General features: G+C 33.3%; 3 protein-coding genes across 7 annotated transcripts in view; 2 read left to right on the top strand and 1 right to left on the bottom strand.

The window, feature by feature from the left end:
- Positions 1-831: 831 nt before the first annotated feature.
- LOC123707408 lies at positions 832-3,483 on the top strand. The gene has a single exon (XM_045657424.1). The coding sequence runs from the start codon at positions 920-922 to the stop codon at positions 3,038-3,040; it is 2,121 nt and encodes a 706-aa protein (XP_045513380.1). The 5' UTR covers positions 832-919; the 3' UTR covers positions 3,041-3,483.
- Positions 3,421-8,248, bottom strand: LOC123707409 (mitochondrial DNA helicase). Of its 2 annotated transcripts, XM_045657426.1 has the most exons (11): positions 8,108-8,248; positions 7,745-7,936; positions 7,402-7,628; positions 7,067-7,331; positions 6,658-6,805; positions 6,359-6,515; positions 6,013-6,162; positions 4,941-5,129; positions 4,678-4,866; positions 4,325-4,411; positions 3,421-3,997 (listed from the first exon to the last, which is right to left on the bottom strand). In XM_045657426.1, exons 2-11 carry the CDS (start codon positions 7,860-7,862, stop codon positions 3,695-3,697), a joined length of 1,833 nt encoding a protein of 610 aa, XP_045513382.1. In that variant the 5' UTR covers positions 7,863-7,936; positions 8,108-8,248; the 3' UTR covers positions 3,421-3,694. The 2 variants fall into 2 exon arrangements, with proteins under 2 accessions (XP_045513382.1, XP_045513381.1); XM_045657425.1 differs by lacking the exon at positions 8,108-8,248 and having other exon boundaries at positions 7,745-8,093.
- Positions 8,249-8,505: 257 nt separating this feature from the next.
- LOC123707407 (mediator of RNA polymerase II transcription subunit 12) overlaps positions 8,506-17,244 on the top strand; it is a 31,747-nt gene continuing 23,008 nt past the window's right edge. For all 4 annotated transcript variants that reach the window (XM_045657421.1, XM_045657423.1, XM_045657422.1 and 1 more), the window contains exons 1-14: positions 8,506-8,942; positions 9,061-9,220; positions 9,298-9,489; positions 9,694-9,804; positions 9,885-9,986; positions 10,191-10,371; positions 10,673-10,848; positions 11,272-11,633; positions 13,249-13,398; positions 14,458-14,545; positions 14,750-14,895; positions 15,334-15,475; positions 16,004-16,111; positions 16,934-17,059. In XM_045657421.1, coding sequence (XP_045513377.1) covers positions 8,748-8,942; positions 9,061-9,220; positions 9,298-9,489; positions 9,694-9,804; positions 9,885-9,986; positions 10,191-10,371; positions 10,673-10,848; positions 11,272-11,633; positions 13,249-13,398; positions 14,458-14,545; positions 14,750-14,895; positions 15,334-15,475; positions 16,004-16,111; positions 16,934-17,059 — 2,239 coding nt within the window. In that variant the 5' untranslated portion in view covers positions 8,506-8,747. The remainder of the gene's footprint in view (positions 8,943-9,060; positions 9,221-9,297; positions 9,490-9,693; positions 9,805-9,884; positions 9,987-10,190; positions 10,372-10,672; positions 10,849-11,271; positions 11,634-13,248; positions 13,399-14,457; positions 14,546-14,749; positions 14,896-15,333; positions 15,476-16,003; positions 16,112-16,933; positions 17,060-17,244) is intronic.

Here is a 17,244-nt window from a genome sequence, read left to right as displayed (position 1 = left end):
AATAAACACGTCCGCTTTTTTCTCTCATTATCTTTTTATATTAGTAAAACTATATAACTCTTTTTTAAAACTTATTTGCGTAAAGTAAGTTAGTATTGTTATTTTCTAAATAAAAACAAAAATTGGCGAGTGGAGGCTGCACGAGTTGTATCCATCCACACTCTCAATTTATTTAGTTACTTACTAAATTTACTACAAGATGGACGTCCTTTACGTAATTTGATGTGAACGTTAGCTACTTTATGTGGGCTCTACCAATATTTCAATGACTTGATTTTATATTATATAATAAAAATATATATAATTTAATTTAAGCTTTTTTCTTTTTTAGGTATCCTCCAAAAGTCACAATTAATTTGTAGTTTTTAACTTTTGTATAGGTATATTTGATACTTTGCTTAACCCACTTTTGGAATGATAGGTTCCATTAGAATTCTTGCTTAATTGCATTACAATTCCATAAAAGCCATACAGAAACCGAGGCCATGGAGGACCAAGGGACACGAACGCACCGTCCACACTCTCGCACTCGCGTCTACTCGTGTAGTGGATGGGGGTTAAAACCCAAGCCACTTAACTCGTGCAAATTGCAATAATAAACGTAGCTACAGCAAGCAATAGCAACCCTATTGTTTTTGCGGATCCTTTGTTAACTTCTTAACTATTATTTTAAGGAAACAATGTTGTTAAATATTAGGATCATTATTATCTTGACTTCTCCTTTACCGAACACTTTCTACAACTCTGTAGCAATTTTGACATATTGAAACTAATCTATGGCGTCTATAAATCAATTATTTTGAGACAAACCAAAATATTTGTATTTTCGTAGGTCAATTTTTTCAAGTTTTCATTTAAATTATAATTATACGTCAATATAATATATTTTTTTGTTGGTGAGTTTCTTACAACCGTTACAATGTCGTTTTTTAAAAATGTTACATCGGGTTTTAATATTCGTAGTCGAGATACCGTTCTAAAAGAATCATTAATAAATAACTTGTCGGAGTGTGTAAAAGACATCCAATACAATAGCCAATTTGAAGAAAATTTCCACAGTATCTTGGGTTCAACTGATTCAACAAACACATTGTGCATGGCATTAGAAGCTATATTTTTACATGGTTTAAAAGATACGTTTTTACGAAAAGCAAAAAATGTGATTTCTGGAGATCCAGACTATCGGCCGCAGTCAAGCTTCTGGCCACTTATTTTAGTACTGTCCCATCGTCAAAATATTGATCAGATATCTGCGTTACCACAAATTAACACTGAAATAGGACAATGTAGAGCATGGCTTCGTATAGCACTCAATGAATGTTTACTTTCATCATACATGTCCACTCTTGTAAAAAATATATCTGCTGTCAAGCCATTCTACAACAGAAGTGCGTTTGTTTGTGATTCTGAAGTTCTTGAAGTAGCGCAAAAAGTAATACAAGGATTAGAAACATGTGTTCAGTTTAATTTGCCAACAAACTCAAGTCTTCTTAATCAATGGCCAGAGCAAGTATTGATGCAAGCTGGTATCTGGGTACCAACTATGAAAGTGGCTCCTATTTCTGCTGGTTTGGATGTTGTTAGCACTTTGTCTGATGATGTAAAACCAAAGTTAGCATTAACTCCAAACAAATCATCCAAAGTTACAGGTTTAGGTAAAATGTGGGCTTTGAATGAAGATGAAGCTCTAGATTTTATACTGTCTAAGGATTCAGGACAGACTTCAAGTAATGACAATGTAACAGTAATTGAAAAAAAAAATGAGAATGTTAACGTAACTTATTTAAATCCTGAAATTGGAACTATTGTTAAAGAAACTGGGGAAGAACCTAGTGTGATGCAAGATTCAATTCAAATATATGGCACATCTGTTGATTCTGTGGGTTTTGATGCTCCTAGTGATGTTGTTATAACAGGAAATTCTTTAAGTGGCAAAGGTTGGTCCAAAGATTTGAATGATGATAATGAATCTGTTAACTCAAATTCATCTTATGGGAGTAGTATGATAAAAACTCCAGAACTTAAGAGTCTTTCATCTCTTATTGATAACTCAAACTTGTATGTTGAGACAAACACTAACACTCCTAACTTAAGAGATATTATGAAAGATATTCATAAAGAGTTGAAAATTACCACTGAAGATAATGATGATTGTCAATTGATTATTGAGGATAATGCTCCTGATGATCCATCATTACATAGCTTAGATTTTGAGGTCATTTCAAATTCAACAGGTTCATTCACAGTTAATGAATTACAAAAAATGATGAAGCAATTAGGGTTGCTATCTAGAGAAAAGGGTCTAGATAGTCAAAACTATCAATGTCATGGTTGTCAGGATCTCTTAGGAAGCACAGTATCAAAGGCCAAAGTTTGTGGTTATACTGGAGAATACTTTTGCTCTAATTGCATGGATCCTAACGTATTCATTATTCCTGCTCGAGTTATTCATAACTGGGATTTTAAAAGATATCCTGTTTCCAAAAGAGCAGCACTATTTCTTTTGGAATTTCAACATCAACCATGGATAGATATGAAAAAGCTGAATCCAAAAATTTATGTTGGAGTGTCAGATATGGAAAACTTGCAAGAATTAAGAGTTCAATTAAATTTTCTAAGAGCATACATATTTACCTGTCGGGAGCCAGTAATTGAAGAATTGCAAAAACGGGTATGGCCAAGGGAGTATTTATATGATCATGTGCATTTGTATACTATTTCAGATTTGGCTCAAATACCAAATGGATCTTTAGTGTTGCAATTGGAAAAAGTTGTCCACTTTGCTAAAGGTCATGTTTTAGAGTGTTGGCTCTGTAACCAGAAAGGCTTTATATGTGAGGTTTGCAGAGACCCAAAAATATTATATCCTTTTGAAACTAGTACAACATTTAGATGTGATGAGTGCTCAAGCGTATTTCATTCTAAATGTTTAAATGACACTTTGCCATGTCCTAAATGTAAGAGGAAGCAAGAGCGTACAAATGATTCAACTTTAATTGATGCACTACATTGTCTTAAATTGAAAAATACAGATAAGTGAAATGTGTATACTACACAAGTGAAATATGTAGTATTTTGCTACATTGGAAAATGCTGTTATTGAGAAGGAAGTCAAAATTGGCCAAGAAACCTAGTTTGTGTCAGTGCGGTGTAAAATAAGGATATATTAATAAGGTAGGCTTAGGATAAATATAAATAATATCATGTATATCAAGAAATTATTGGATTAAAAATCCTTTTGTAGACCTTAATATGATCCCTATGACAGAATTGTTATTATAACTATATGTGTATGAAATTAGTGAAACTAGTAAAATTTCACATATTATAGTGAAAAGATAATGTAACATAGATTTATCTTATCTGGATAGAACAATAGGATATTTAAAAATACACCTTTACAAATTTTAATATATAATCTTGCTGTTAGTTATTAGGATGTATTGTATTGTAATCTAAGTTTATTTAACAAAAATTACCAACATTAATCTTTTGGGAACCTTGGCTTGTAAAACATTGTTCACTTAACATATAATTTAGTTGCAAAATAAATACTAATCTATTTTTGACATTTAATGACTATCAATATACCCAAACATATATACTAAAAACATCTAATAGTATGCAACAGTTATTAGTGAAAATAAAAAAGGAATAAATCACTTAAACAAATATTAATGTAAATTTCTTGTACTTATCTAGTTCTATTTAAATTTAATATATCATTAAGAAAACTATCTACATTTTCTTTCTTATTATTTTTACTTTTACTGCTTTGCAATATTTGGCTAATATTTTGGGGCTCATCTAATGAATATTCTTGAAAACAATTGTCCAGCAGTTTTTCTGGTTCATCTTGTTTCTTTGGCTTTTTTTTAGGCTGATAGCTTAAGGCATCTTTATCAAAGTCCAACGGTACAATTCCTAGGTCACCACTATAACGATTTTTCGCCACTTGTAAATATTTCTTTCCTCTGACTGCCGTCAATCGTTTATCCTAGAATTAAAATAATCTTTTGTTGAGATATTATGCCGTTTTGTCTTTAGTGTTTTGAAGATCGCAATAAAAACATAAATCAAAATTATGCACATGTACTTATGACCTGCACCAATATTCTGTAAATGTTGGTTAATTATTATCTTCTGAATTCTGTTAGAGAATCTTTCTAGAGTATCAGCATTATAATCACTTTAAAATGGTTTTAAATCAGTTCAGACTTCATAAGTGTAATAACGTAACAGTAATTCACATGTGAATTAACATTTATATCCATAGTTTTCATTTAATAACACATGAACAAAATTTTACCACAACACAAATTACCTGAATAATTAACACATTATCAGCTTCCTGTGATGCTTTTGCACTGCCAAAAATAGAGCTAGTTGACAGGTCCTCGGAATCTCTTTCCTATAAATATTAATTACTATTACTAAATGGCATTCTGCTTACAGGTTAAAATAAATATAATAATAAAGTTATCATTACATAGGGGTACGATAAAACTTATATTGGGATTAAAAGTTAATAAAGACATTGAGAATGTGTTATTTGTTTTAAGGTTACGCAAGGATGATTGATGATTACAGATAACTGGTACTACGACGCGAAAACAAATAAATTAATTATTTTGATTCCACAGAAATCACGGGTTGCAAAACCACTTGTATACATACCTTTCTAGGGTGCATGACAAGTGTAACATGGCAGTGCCTAGCAGTTGCAAAGGTTCTGAATGCGGAGATTACCGCGTCTTGCCGCAAATATCGGTCACCCTCTCTTTCTTCTCCCATGCCGAGCATGAATTGCACGTTGTCTACCACCACGTGAGAGATATCGTACATGTAACGTGCGTGTTCTACCGCCTGTAAACAAAATACCCGTTTAAATATTTTTATTATTTCCTATTTTTTTTTTTGCTTCTTAAAGGAATACTTACTTCCATTACAACTTTAATCGGTTGTTGTCCATGAAACGCGAGGTAGAAGACGGGAAGCTTCTGAAATTCATCAGCAAACTTTGGAAATTCGTTTAGATTCTGTTCTAGGGGCACTCCCGCGAATTGTTGCAGCATTGTACGAGCCAAACGAAAATTGCGGATTTCAAAACTACCCCATAGCGTTGTTACCTAAAAAAATAGATATAACGTTTATAATATTAAGGTCAGCCAAACAACTATCAAAAAATTTAATAGTTTAGTACAAATTTGTAGAACACAGTCAACTGTGACTCTTAACTTGCTGGTAAGTTAAGAGTCACAGACCGTAAGTATTTCTTAAAGATAACACAGTACATCTTGTCTTCAAATAATAATAAAAGGCTTTTATTTCAATCATCTCATTCTTTTTAGATATCTGTGTACCTTTTGTGGAAAAGGCCTCCTCAAAATCCCGTTATTCCTGTCTAAACTGTGCCACTCTTTGCCATGTATCACCTTCTATTTAATACTTTCTTGCTCCACTTTTCCCTGTTCCCTTTGCCATTTAACCCGCCCTTAAGTTTATTTACTTTTATTGTAACATCTGCAACCTTATTCTTCTTAATGATGTATTCATAATATTATCTATAATTTTATTCCCTATCATACACTGTTCCATCAATCCATGAATATGTACAGGTAGTATATACAAGAATTGAAAAGCTTTCTTTTAATTACTATGCTCGTTTTCTTATTTTTCATTCTCTAGGCGCCCAAAAGCTCTGCCATGCTTTTGCTATTATATGTGTTGATTTCTTTTATTGCTGCATCATTATTATTTTGCATTAATCCAAAGACCATACGTCCTTCTTTTCGAGTCTCGTCGTCAGTTTTATGACCATCCTCTCCAATTCTTTGCGTCAAACTTTCGCCGTTTATTATAAGTCTAATTTTATTCCAACGTAGCTTTCTGTTTATTTCCCCCAGAACCCCCGAAAACAGTTTTGGCGACATCTTGATTTAACAACATTTGCGGTTCAATAATCTGGAATGTTTTCTATGTTTTGAATAAAGCGAAATCTAAAATACGAACCCCTTGTTGTGCAAGATCAAGTGACATCTCTGCACAAAGCGTGGTCTTCCCACATCCCGTGGGTCCCGTCATCACTGTGAGCTCTCCTCGTCTGTGGCCCCCCAGCAATTTTGTAAGCGCTGGAAACCTCTTCCATTTCACTCCTCTCACCTAAAACATTATTAAGATGGTAAAATTGCTGTCTTATATTTTTGTTTAAGGTTAATCCAAAAACTCTAGCTGACAAGGAAGCAATCATAGTTCAATGTGAGCATTATGCTAAAGATCAGCTTGTATATTTTGTTTAATACAATTATAATTAGGCTGTTTTAATCATGTAAATTATGTTAAGATTCTATGATCATACCTTATCAATGTTTGTCAGTTCTGCATAAACATCATCTCTTAATGAGGCAAATGTGGTAATAGATCTATGTGAAGCTGGTTTTGCTTCTGACACAAGTGTTTTTAAAGATAAATTAGCTGAGGCTGCTTCTGACGCAGTTACCAGGCCATCTGTGGGTCTAAATGTTCAAATTCATATAATTAAGCTAAATATAAATAAGAATATATATATATATATATATATATATATATATATATATTGTCTCTTAGCGAGTATTGCTTTAAGGCACACACGCCTTTTGTGAATCAAGAATAATTTACCTAACAAAAAAACACCTATCTTCCCCAAGTTTCTCAGCAACTGCTCTCATATTCTCCCAATCACCCCACAAGCAGAGCTTTTGGTATCGCTCCAAAACAGGAAGCACAACAGGTGGCAAACTACAGTTACTCAACCATATTAATTTACCTGTAACATGAAGTGGTTAACACAAAATTATCTTTGCAATTTTTTTATACACAAGGTAAGGTATGACAATTTCCTCTTTCTCAAAGGGCAAATTATATATTTGAAATTCACTTTGATGACATGTACTAGTTTTGTTAGGTCCCTGGTTTTATTCTTAAAGAAACAATAAATGTTAAATTGTTTCCTCTCAAAAATATGCATAAAACAAATTATTAATAAAACACAATACAATGCAAATCCCAGGGATCTACCAGGGCTTACCAGCAACTTTATTAGAAGCTAAGCTTAAAACATCCTGAATACTTGGCACCAAAATAGCCTGATCAGTCTTGAGAGTTTTAAATGATCGACATGAGAAAAGCCCAGCTAGGTGATGACCGCATGTTTCTACTTCTTCCTCTCTTCCTGCTTGAATTTTTCTATATCCAATAATTGTATCCAAAGAATTTTTTAAGGGAAAATATAATACTGTCTGATTCTTGGATACTCGTACATCACATAGTACCTTGTGGGCTTCACTGTGATACTAAAACATATTTTCATATTACGCAAAGGGAACTGGATATTTCACAAATTACTGGCAAACTTGTACTTACAGGAAATTCAAATAATCGAAAAAGATCTAAAACTTCATTTTCACTAAGGTTCAATAATGAGGTAGTTTCAGCAAGGAGGTTCTCCCAATGTTTATCAAATTCATATTTATCTTGTTGCAACTTATCACAGTAATCCTTTATACTTCCTTCCACTTTAGACTTCTTTATAAGTCTCTCAAGAATATTCCAATCACCGTGTACATTGCATTTAGGGCACAAGAAGTATCCTGTAACATTAGAATTGTTACCCAATTTTTTATAAGGAATGGGAGTATATTTTTAAACATACTTTCATCAGATAATAGGAATCTACAGGTATCACTTAGTAATATTGTGAACGTACCGGTTGTTTTATTTATGTATATCTTACTATCTGGTTTATTTTCTTCACTAAGGCAAAGGGAGCACTTAGTGGTAAGGGACGTAAACCCATCTTGCACCGCAAAGCCTTTCTGCCGCATTAGTTTTCGAATATCAGACACTGATATTTTTGGAATATCATTTATTCCTACGTTTTGTATTTGTCGCAATAAACCTGCATTAAACGTATTATTGCTGACATTTAAGAAATATCTTACTGTTGTTAGTCTTAATATTTTGAACATATTTATTGGCCTTTTATAAAATAAATTAGGTCAACAATTAAATCATTACAAAATCATACAAGAATAAAATATACAAATGTAAATTATATTGTATATATAACCTAAATTAAGTTAATGAAAGTCTCCTCATTGTTTGTTTACATTTTCCATTTCCATGTTAAGACTACTGACAATTTCCCACAGAGTTCTTCAGATCATGTCTAATCTGTGACCCTACAGGGAATGTCGGTTACATTCCATAAAACTTTGTGCTAAAGATATGCTAAATAACAATAAATATTTAATCTAAATCTTATGCATAAAATATACAAAGGTCAACACCAAAATCTATTTTTATTTCTTGTAATTTTATTTTGTGAATAGACGTTTAAATTTGTAAAGATAAAACTATGGAGATGTCAATTATCAAGGAGATGTCAATACCTGTAATGCCATTATTTTCTCTTATTGGCTGTCATATCGCTTAAGTCAGATTTAATTCCTCTCGTATGTCTGTGGTTACATGGTTGAGTTATTGGTCAAGGAAATCAAAGAAGTTTGTTTTCTTTTGGACTTGGAATTCATTTTTAAATGATATTTATTCTTTTTACTCCACAAATTCTACAATAAATGAAATATTTTCATAATGGAGGAGTTCACACAATAGTAGATATATAAGTATCTAGAACATCCAGCATGAACTGTTAGGGGTGTATTGCGTTATTGTATAGTCTAGTAGATAGTGTCCTTTCATCAGTCAAGATGGGGATTATGTACGAAAAACGACCTCTTAAAAGACCTCGATTAGGCCCCCCCGATGTGTACCCACAAGAACCCAGGCAAAAGGAAGATGAACTTACTTCAGCAAATGTAAAACATGGTTTTACAACTGCTCCACAATCTAGTGATGAGTTTGGAACAGCCAGAAATTTTAATCATTCTGCTTTCGCTACCAAGGTGATTTACTTAAAATTTAAGTTTTATATCATTTACAGAGTGTAGCAATATGAAAGTCTTAGATGGGATCAATTTATTATTAATAATAACAAAGTTTTATTGTTTACTGTTGTTTCAGATTGGACAATTCTTTTCTGGTATACTTTCCAAGAAGGAAGAACTCAATACATTACCTGACTGTGGAAAGAAGAGACAGCAAGTAAACCCTAAGGATAATTTTTGGCCTGCTACAGCAAGAACTAAACCACAAATTGAAGCCTGGTTTAAAGATTTAGCTGGTACCTAGTCTAGGGTTTTACGGTTTAGTACTTGATGAATTGTGTTGTATTTTATAAATTTTTCTTGTATGCTTTAGGTAGCAAGCCATTGTCAGTATTAGCAAAGAAGGCCCCAAATTTTAACAAAAAAGAGGAAATATTTATAACACTCACTGAGTACCAAGTGGCAATGCCCAGAGCTGCATGGTTTATTAAATTAAGCTCTGCTTACACAGTTGCTGTTTCTGAAGCTAAAATTAAAAAGAGGCAGCACCCTGATCCTACCACAGGTCAGTTTTTGAATATACTTATTTAAGAAAATAGATAGATCAAATGGGAATAATGTTGATAGCTTTTAAGTACAGTTGTTGGCAAATAATTTTCCTCTACCACCTTAAGTCTGACCAATTGCTTCTGACCTCAAGCCTTATGATTCACCATCAATTAATTTCTATGAATTTTTAGTTTTTTGTTTATATTTAATTATATTTCAGAATGGACAACAACATTAATCAAATTTTTAAAGGATCAAATACCAAAACTAGCTGAATATTATCAAAGTGGCTTAGGAAATATTTCTGACAAAACTCCTCCATCTCAATCAGGTAAGTTATAAATGGTTTTATGTCAATAAACTATAGCAATAATAATTAATTATGTATAATTATTTTAACAACCCTTACAGGTCAAGGTACTCCGAGTCACAATATATCAGGACATCTTCCAGGCAGCTCAACACCCAATTCCACAGCATCAAATTCAATGCACTCTCCTGGGAGTTCAAGCTGTATGGGTTTCTATTTATTGTTATTATATTTATTAAAAAAAAGGTTATTTAAAATTAAAAAGTAGTTTATCAGTCACTAGTAGTGCTCAAAGAAAGGCATTCACTTTATTGAAGTTATATACTTTTTTAAACAATGAGTTTAGTTTCTAATATCATTTCACAAATTTGTGAATAAAAATATATTTTTAATCTGTATAATTTTAGTATTAGGGTCATCAACGCCAGGCCCAGAGAGCACAGACTGGCGTCAAGCTTTAAAACAATGGAACTATTGTTGCCGTCTAGCAAAGTATCTTTTAGATGAGGGCTTATTAGACAGACATGATTTTCTCAGTTGGATTATTGAATTACTTGATAAAAGAACTCTTGATGATGGTCTACTAAGGTAATTTTAAGATACATGTGAAATGCCACAACCACACAATCCTATTTGTTATAATATGAAACATAACAAATATATGCCTATTCTTTGTATTGGTAAAATATAACTTAACAAATTTAATTACCTATGGTAGGTTTTTTAGTAACAATTTTTATTTATAAAGAAATAATTTGCCAAACACAAAGAACAAACTTAAATGTATTTGTTGAATATCCACAAAATGGAATTTATTATAGAACACAAAAAACATAATTCTAATAAATGTAGGATGTATGCTTATAATTAAAATATTAACTTATTACAGGTTATTCCTCCCTTTGGCATTACAATACATGTGCGAGTTTGTATGTTGCGAGGGTCTATCACGCCGCCTTGCTACCACTTGTGCTAAGAAAAGTGCGGCCATATGTTCAGTTCTATCTGAAACAACTCTTCGTACACTTAATCAGCCAGCTGTTTTTAAAAATGACAGAAATGCAGGTTAGCTTAATTCTAAAAAAATATCAACAGCCCTACAACCTTTTTAGGCCTGGGTCACAGATTTCTGTATCAATTTCATGATCATTTGTTAAACTAATAGGCAAGTAGGTGATCAGCCTTCTGTGCCTGAAACACGCCGTCGACTTTTTGGGTCTAAGCCAAGCCGGTTTCCTCACAATCTTTCCTTTACCGTTGTAGCGAATGTTAAATACGCACATAAAAAGAAAGTCCATTGGTGTCCAGCCGCGGATCGAACTGACGACCTCAGGGATGAGAGTCGCACGCTGAAGGCATTAGGCCAAAACTGCTCGTTGAATAAGTTAAACCTCTTTTTTTATAATACAACTTGACTATTCTCATTTTATTTTGATTAAAACTTGGTATAAATAACGGTTTTGACGGTTGCATTATTGTTTGTTTCAGATATAAATTGCGAACCACTCTCACCAGTCGAAACAAATGTTGATGTCAAACCGAATATAAATCAAATCAAACGATCTGCGACTCCCGCAGACCAGAATCACGGCACGCCAAATCCAAACCATTCCCTTGGGACTCCAAACCCTAACCACTCTTTGGGAACACCAAATCCCATGGGAACGCCTAATCCGTCCCAGCCGTTGGAGCAAGTGAAAGAAGAGAATGAGTCCCCTACACGGGACACTAAGACAACCTTGAATACAGTTATAACTGCGTCTCTTAATCCAGTGCAAGTCGGTTTTGGTGAAATATTGAATTGTTCCTTTCATAGAGATGTCATAATTCAGTTGGGAACTATATTACAGGTGAGTTTATAGCATAGAAATCATCATTAAAAATAGTGGAGGGATTTTAAATTTATATTGATATTAATATTGTATTCGGGTTACATTTGAATCGACCTCTTTTGCCGTGAATTTATACGCTCTTCATATATCGACGTCTCTCGCTGACTGGAAACAAATTTATGTTTATATGTTTAATAAAGTTTTATTATTATAGAAAGTATATAATTTTGAGTTAACTGTATTGGTTTAAAAAAATACAAATTAACGTAAACATACTATTTAAATTACCACTCTCACAGCAATTAATCACGTGTCTTCACTATTGGCTTTTTATAGATGTCGTTCTGTGCTTTCAAAAATGCATTGACTACAGACAAGCTTGAGCCCGTGTTCAGATATCCTTCGATACAATTCGAGATCTTTCTAAGCAGTAATAGTTGAAATTCTATCGTCATCACACGATTCTAAAACGCTCGTACTCTTTATCTTTTCACACATTGACCTTATATTACGGAGTTCTATTATGTTCAGTCTGACCTTGAGAAACATTCTTCTCCCTCTCTCTTTCTCTCGCACAGGATTCCGTTCACACCTCAGAAAGGTCCTTCCAAAGATACATAACGGTCCTTCACCAAAACGTGTTTCTTAAATTGTTTTGCAGATAAGGCTTGCCTTGAAGCAGTCTGAACAGTGTTTTGAATTTATATTTTTAGGGTGAGATAGAGCCCCACTTAAAACGGTCGTAAATCACATTTTAGCTTGTTAAAAACGTCTATAAGTAGTAGAAAAGTCGATCAGATCCGGTGGTACTACAATCCTTGATCGAACGGACGCATGTATCTTTACTTGATATTGTTACGAGCTAGGGGATTGGATAGAAAATGCCGTAGATTTCTTCAAGGGTTTATTTCTTGATAAATCAATTAGTAATTTATGAGCACACATTACTCGCAAAAATGCACTTATTACACGCACAAAATACAGTCAATAATTATTTAATTATGCACACTTCACACTGTACTTTATAACTTGTCTTCACTTTATTCGCACTTTAACGCTTCGGCGTTTATCTTTTGATATCGCATTCAAAACTGAACTAACTGGTCGCGTTTTGGCTCGCTTATCTTAACTTATTCAATTTTAAACAATATTCGAGAACTCTCTAGGCGGGATTGCTACTGAGTAGCGATTGCACAATTCTAGAACGTCCGTACTCTTTGTTTCTTTGTCTTGTTTCTTTCGCACACTCTGTCCTTGTCGTACGGCGTTCTTAAGTACTCAGTCTAGCTTCGAGAAGGTTCCGATCTTCCCTCTCTCTCGCGTTTCCGTCCTTGTCCCACACCTAAAACTTCGGTCTAGGAGATTCCTTCATCTTAGGGGTTATTACCCCTGAACCTGAAAACGGGTCTGCTGAACACTGCACCACTCGACTACACATGTTCTGAAACTGCCTGTTTCAGCCTTCTGAAAACTAGGGTAACATTATGAAAATACAACTTTCTAATATATGATTGACCCTCTCCTGAAACGGTCAGAAATCTTATTTCAGCCTGCTGAAAAGTTTTCTAAGTAGTGGAAAAATCTAGAAACATTGCAGTCGACCCGTCTTCGTAACAATATGTTTTTCTTTCAGATTATATGTATTGAATGCCCCACTGCCATGATTTGGTCTGGATGTGGGTCGGCCTTTCAAGGCTCGCCTTTAGACATTCTTCCTTTACCACCATCAGCGTTGCCCATGCCTCATATGGATTCAGAAATTACTGAAGAGCACAAACGACTGGTAAGTCAACTGAACACTTGGTTAATATTCTTATAGATCAGAACTAAGGGGAAGATAACATTGGAACCGATTCGTAGCTGAAGTCACAATCTCGTCTTGAGTGCTGTCAAATATGCCAAACTTCAGCGAGTGAAAGCGGCCCTTTTGTGTGTGACTTTAAAAATAAGACTAACCATTAGTAAAAAGTATAATAATAAAAATAAAAAAGCTTTTTTTTCTTGCAAACTTTTTTCTTTGCAAGAAAATAGGATAAGAAATGTTATTTTACATAGATATCATTAGTGTTGGCCTCATTCCTGAAGTATGAACCCCGGCAATGCACTAAACAGACACTACAGACTTTCTGTCTGTGTGAGCATTTAACACGCTCGTACGGTGAAGGAAAAAACATGCCTTAGAATCAGACGTGATTCGCGTGCGTCAGGCATAGAAGGCTCAAAGTCAAAAGTAAAAAAACATTTATTCATATAGGTAACACAATGTACACTTATGAACGTCAAGAAAAGAAATATACTTTAATTGGTTTTAATTTTACATTTACTGTCAGTTCTGAAGGGCGTAGAACGGAAGAGAAGAACTCGCAATAAACAGATGACCTACTCGCATATAAAAAAAAATGGTCACGTACAGAAAACTGTGGCCCAGACCTAAAAGTTGTATCGCCACTGACACTTGATATCATTTGATCCCAATAAAATGCACTTCATCATACATAATTTTCTACATACATACAAATTTTAGTTATTAGTAAGTTCGGATTAGGTGGCGCTTAACATCGATTTTTTTAATTGACCAGCCCACAAAGGGAGGGAGCGTTCAAGTATTACGTAACGAATTTTGAGGGGTTGTAAAACGTTACGATGCGGGGCGGGGATTAAATTACGCGTATTAATATTATTATTTACTTTACGCCACATAATGGTAAGTTTTAGGTAAGTATAACGATTCACTGGGAACGAAACGTTTTACTTTTAGAAACAGAAAACGTTACGGTGCGTTTCACGCTCCCTAACGAATATATCGAGCTCCTATTTAACTCTTAAAACTGCATTTTGATAGGTGTATGAAGCTGAACAAGAAATTTCCGCTAGAAGTAAGAAAGCGGAGAGCAAATGGTGTACAGATAAATGGCAAACTAGTTCCCAAGGTTAGTTTATTTTAAAGGATAAATAATTTTAACGTAAAATAAACTATTTCAAAACAGTATAAGTAATAAATACTGTAGACGTTACCTACTATAAAATCCTTTTTAATTGAATTGAATAAATTAATATATATACATAAGTTATATTACATTTGTATCTCTAGTCTCTTTGTTAGAATAACATTTGATTTACAAACTTAATTTCAGCACGTGTACTAGCGGTCCTTGAAGCCCTAGACCGACATTGCTTTGATCGTGTCGATCCAAACAATAATTTAGATACACTATATAAAGAAGTTTTCGCCAATTGCACTTCGCCAAACAAAGATGGGATTCAAGATCCTAAAGACCCCGTAAGTACTTAGAAAATCAATAATAATATTCAGCTATGTTTTATTTCACAATAAAAATGTATTAATAAACCAATAAATGGTAAAGTTTTTACATTTGTAACCCTATTTAATTAAAAAAAGAAAAGAAAAAATTGTATGTATTGCTGACCACTTCTTATTGTTTGGCCGTGAAAATATAAAAAAAAAACAAATCTTTCTACTCCAAATCCAAAATGGAATATGTGGATAATGGAAATGTTGTAAGGGAATGTTTTTTTTTTGGAATTTATGGCCTGGTATCTAGAGGCCAAGTCTTGAGTATTTTTATTCCATTGAATGTTTAGTATATTTTAACAGCGTTGCCACAATTTACTCCATTAATCTCTGGCATAATAAAACTTTTGGCAACGTCAAGTTCATCAGTCAATCGTTTTCATACGTTAAAAATATTTGTACCAGGAGTACGTATGTTCGTACGCAGTGGTGCGTGTACTATGCGAATGGGCCGTTTGCGGTGCACGTTGGGGCGAGCATCGCGCTATGGCCGCCGCTGCTCTACTTGATAGGAGGCAGCATCATCATCACCATCATGAGCATCAAGGTAAGACCAGTACGAAATGTTGATGACATAATTACTATTACATAATAAGTTTTAACCAACGTGAAAAGCTACTAAAAATTATTTTTAAAAGTTATTTTAGGGTTTAAAATTTTCACATATAATTTCTCCTGTATGTTGCATTATGTTCAAGAGTTATTATTTAAATGGCAATTTAAGTGGGTAGTTTGATATTTATATTTTTTGTTAATTGTTGTATCCAGTGAATTTATATATAATCTGAAGTGTAACATAGTTCTAGTATGTAATAAAGGAACTAAATAAATATATATATATATATAATAGAATATTATGAAATTGCTATCAGTGAATTGTAATCTATAAATACAATCTATAAAACACAGTGCGTGAGTATCGAAAGCAATTATCTTTTTCTTCAAGAACAACATTACATAGTCAATGGCGCTTATATGTATGTAGTCTGATTTTTATATTTACATAATAATCTAATGTATATTCAATTATAGTTAAAATTCAGTATTGATCTTATTTGTTTTACTTTACAATAAGGGTCTGATGACAAGGAATCAATCAGCTCCGCAACGGGACTCTACAATGGTCCACCAATTTTCCAGAATTTATTGCTTCGCTTTCTAGATAATGATGCACCAGTCTTAGGTAATTTTAAATACACTAAAAATAAGTATTATTTAAATTGCTGTACGTATTCGGATGTTAAAAACATATTGAGTTCAAAGGTAATCAACATTTTTTGTTAGATTTGTCCAAAAAGGTTACATATAATATATGGCATAACTATAGTCGACGCATTGGAAACTCAGGCTTCATGTTATAAATCATATTTATCTGTCTGTCTCGCTCACACTTGTGGTCTTATGGACAGGTGTAGTGATCTGCCCAAGAATTATAAACTTGCTAGTTATGATCGATACGCTAAATTTTGTTAAATATTAATAGGAATAATTTTTCGCTATCTGATAATGAGTGTCATAAGAAAAAATCTTAGAAAAACAACAACCCTCTCCAACCTACTCGTATCGACCAATCAGGAGTCAGACTGCTAATGAAGATCACGATGACGCTTCGACGCCGCGTGCGCAGGCTAAGTATTCATAAAAGGTTGCATTGCGTGCACATTCCTATTGTCAGTGACATTTATTGCCCGACGACTCGGTTTAAAATGCGTCGATTTTAGTAATGTAATTTAGTAAATTTTATTTTAAGTATAATTTATGATTGTTATCATAATCGTAGGACATAAAGTGTTACTATTTTATGTTTCATCGTCACATAAATGTAGATAGAATAGAATGCATACTGATGGCGATAAATTTTTATAACACCTTATTGTCTTAGTTTTAAGGTGTATATTGCAATGCACGTTGTTTTTGTGTTCTACGTTTGCTTAGACAAATTGTATGTCACCATTCCTATAAGGCAAGTAATGAGATTATTAGATTTTTAAATTGTGTTTTATAGATGAAAGTTCGAACGCGCCTCCGGGTAATCGGCAGCAATTTGCCAATTTGGTCCATTTGTTTGGTGAGCTGATTCGGAGAGATGTGTTCTCGCACGACGCTTATATGTGTACATTAATCTCACGAGGTAAATAAATATACGACCGTAAAAATATTTACTTAAATTAACTGGATGTAAATTAAAAAATGGATTCCGGAAATGTCTAACTTTAATGTATAGTTGAGTAATAAATTTTCAGATTTCTTACCCTCTCAGCGCTTACAGATAATATAAGTAAATTTCATTTCTTATGCCGCAAAGAAAAATATGTT

Source organism: Pieris brassicae, chromosome 3 (assembly GCF_905147105.1).
Source record: "Pieris brassicae chromosome 3, ilPieBrab1.1, whole genome shotgun sequence".
In the NCBI taxonomy this organism is placed as follows: domain Eukaryota; kingdom Metazoa; phylum Arthropoda; class Insecta; order Lepidoptera; family Pieridae; genus Pieris; species Pieris brassicae.
This window is presented reverse-complemented; position numbering and strand designations above follow the sequence as displayed.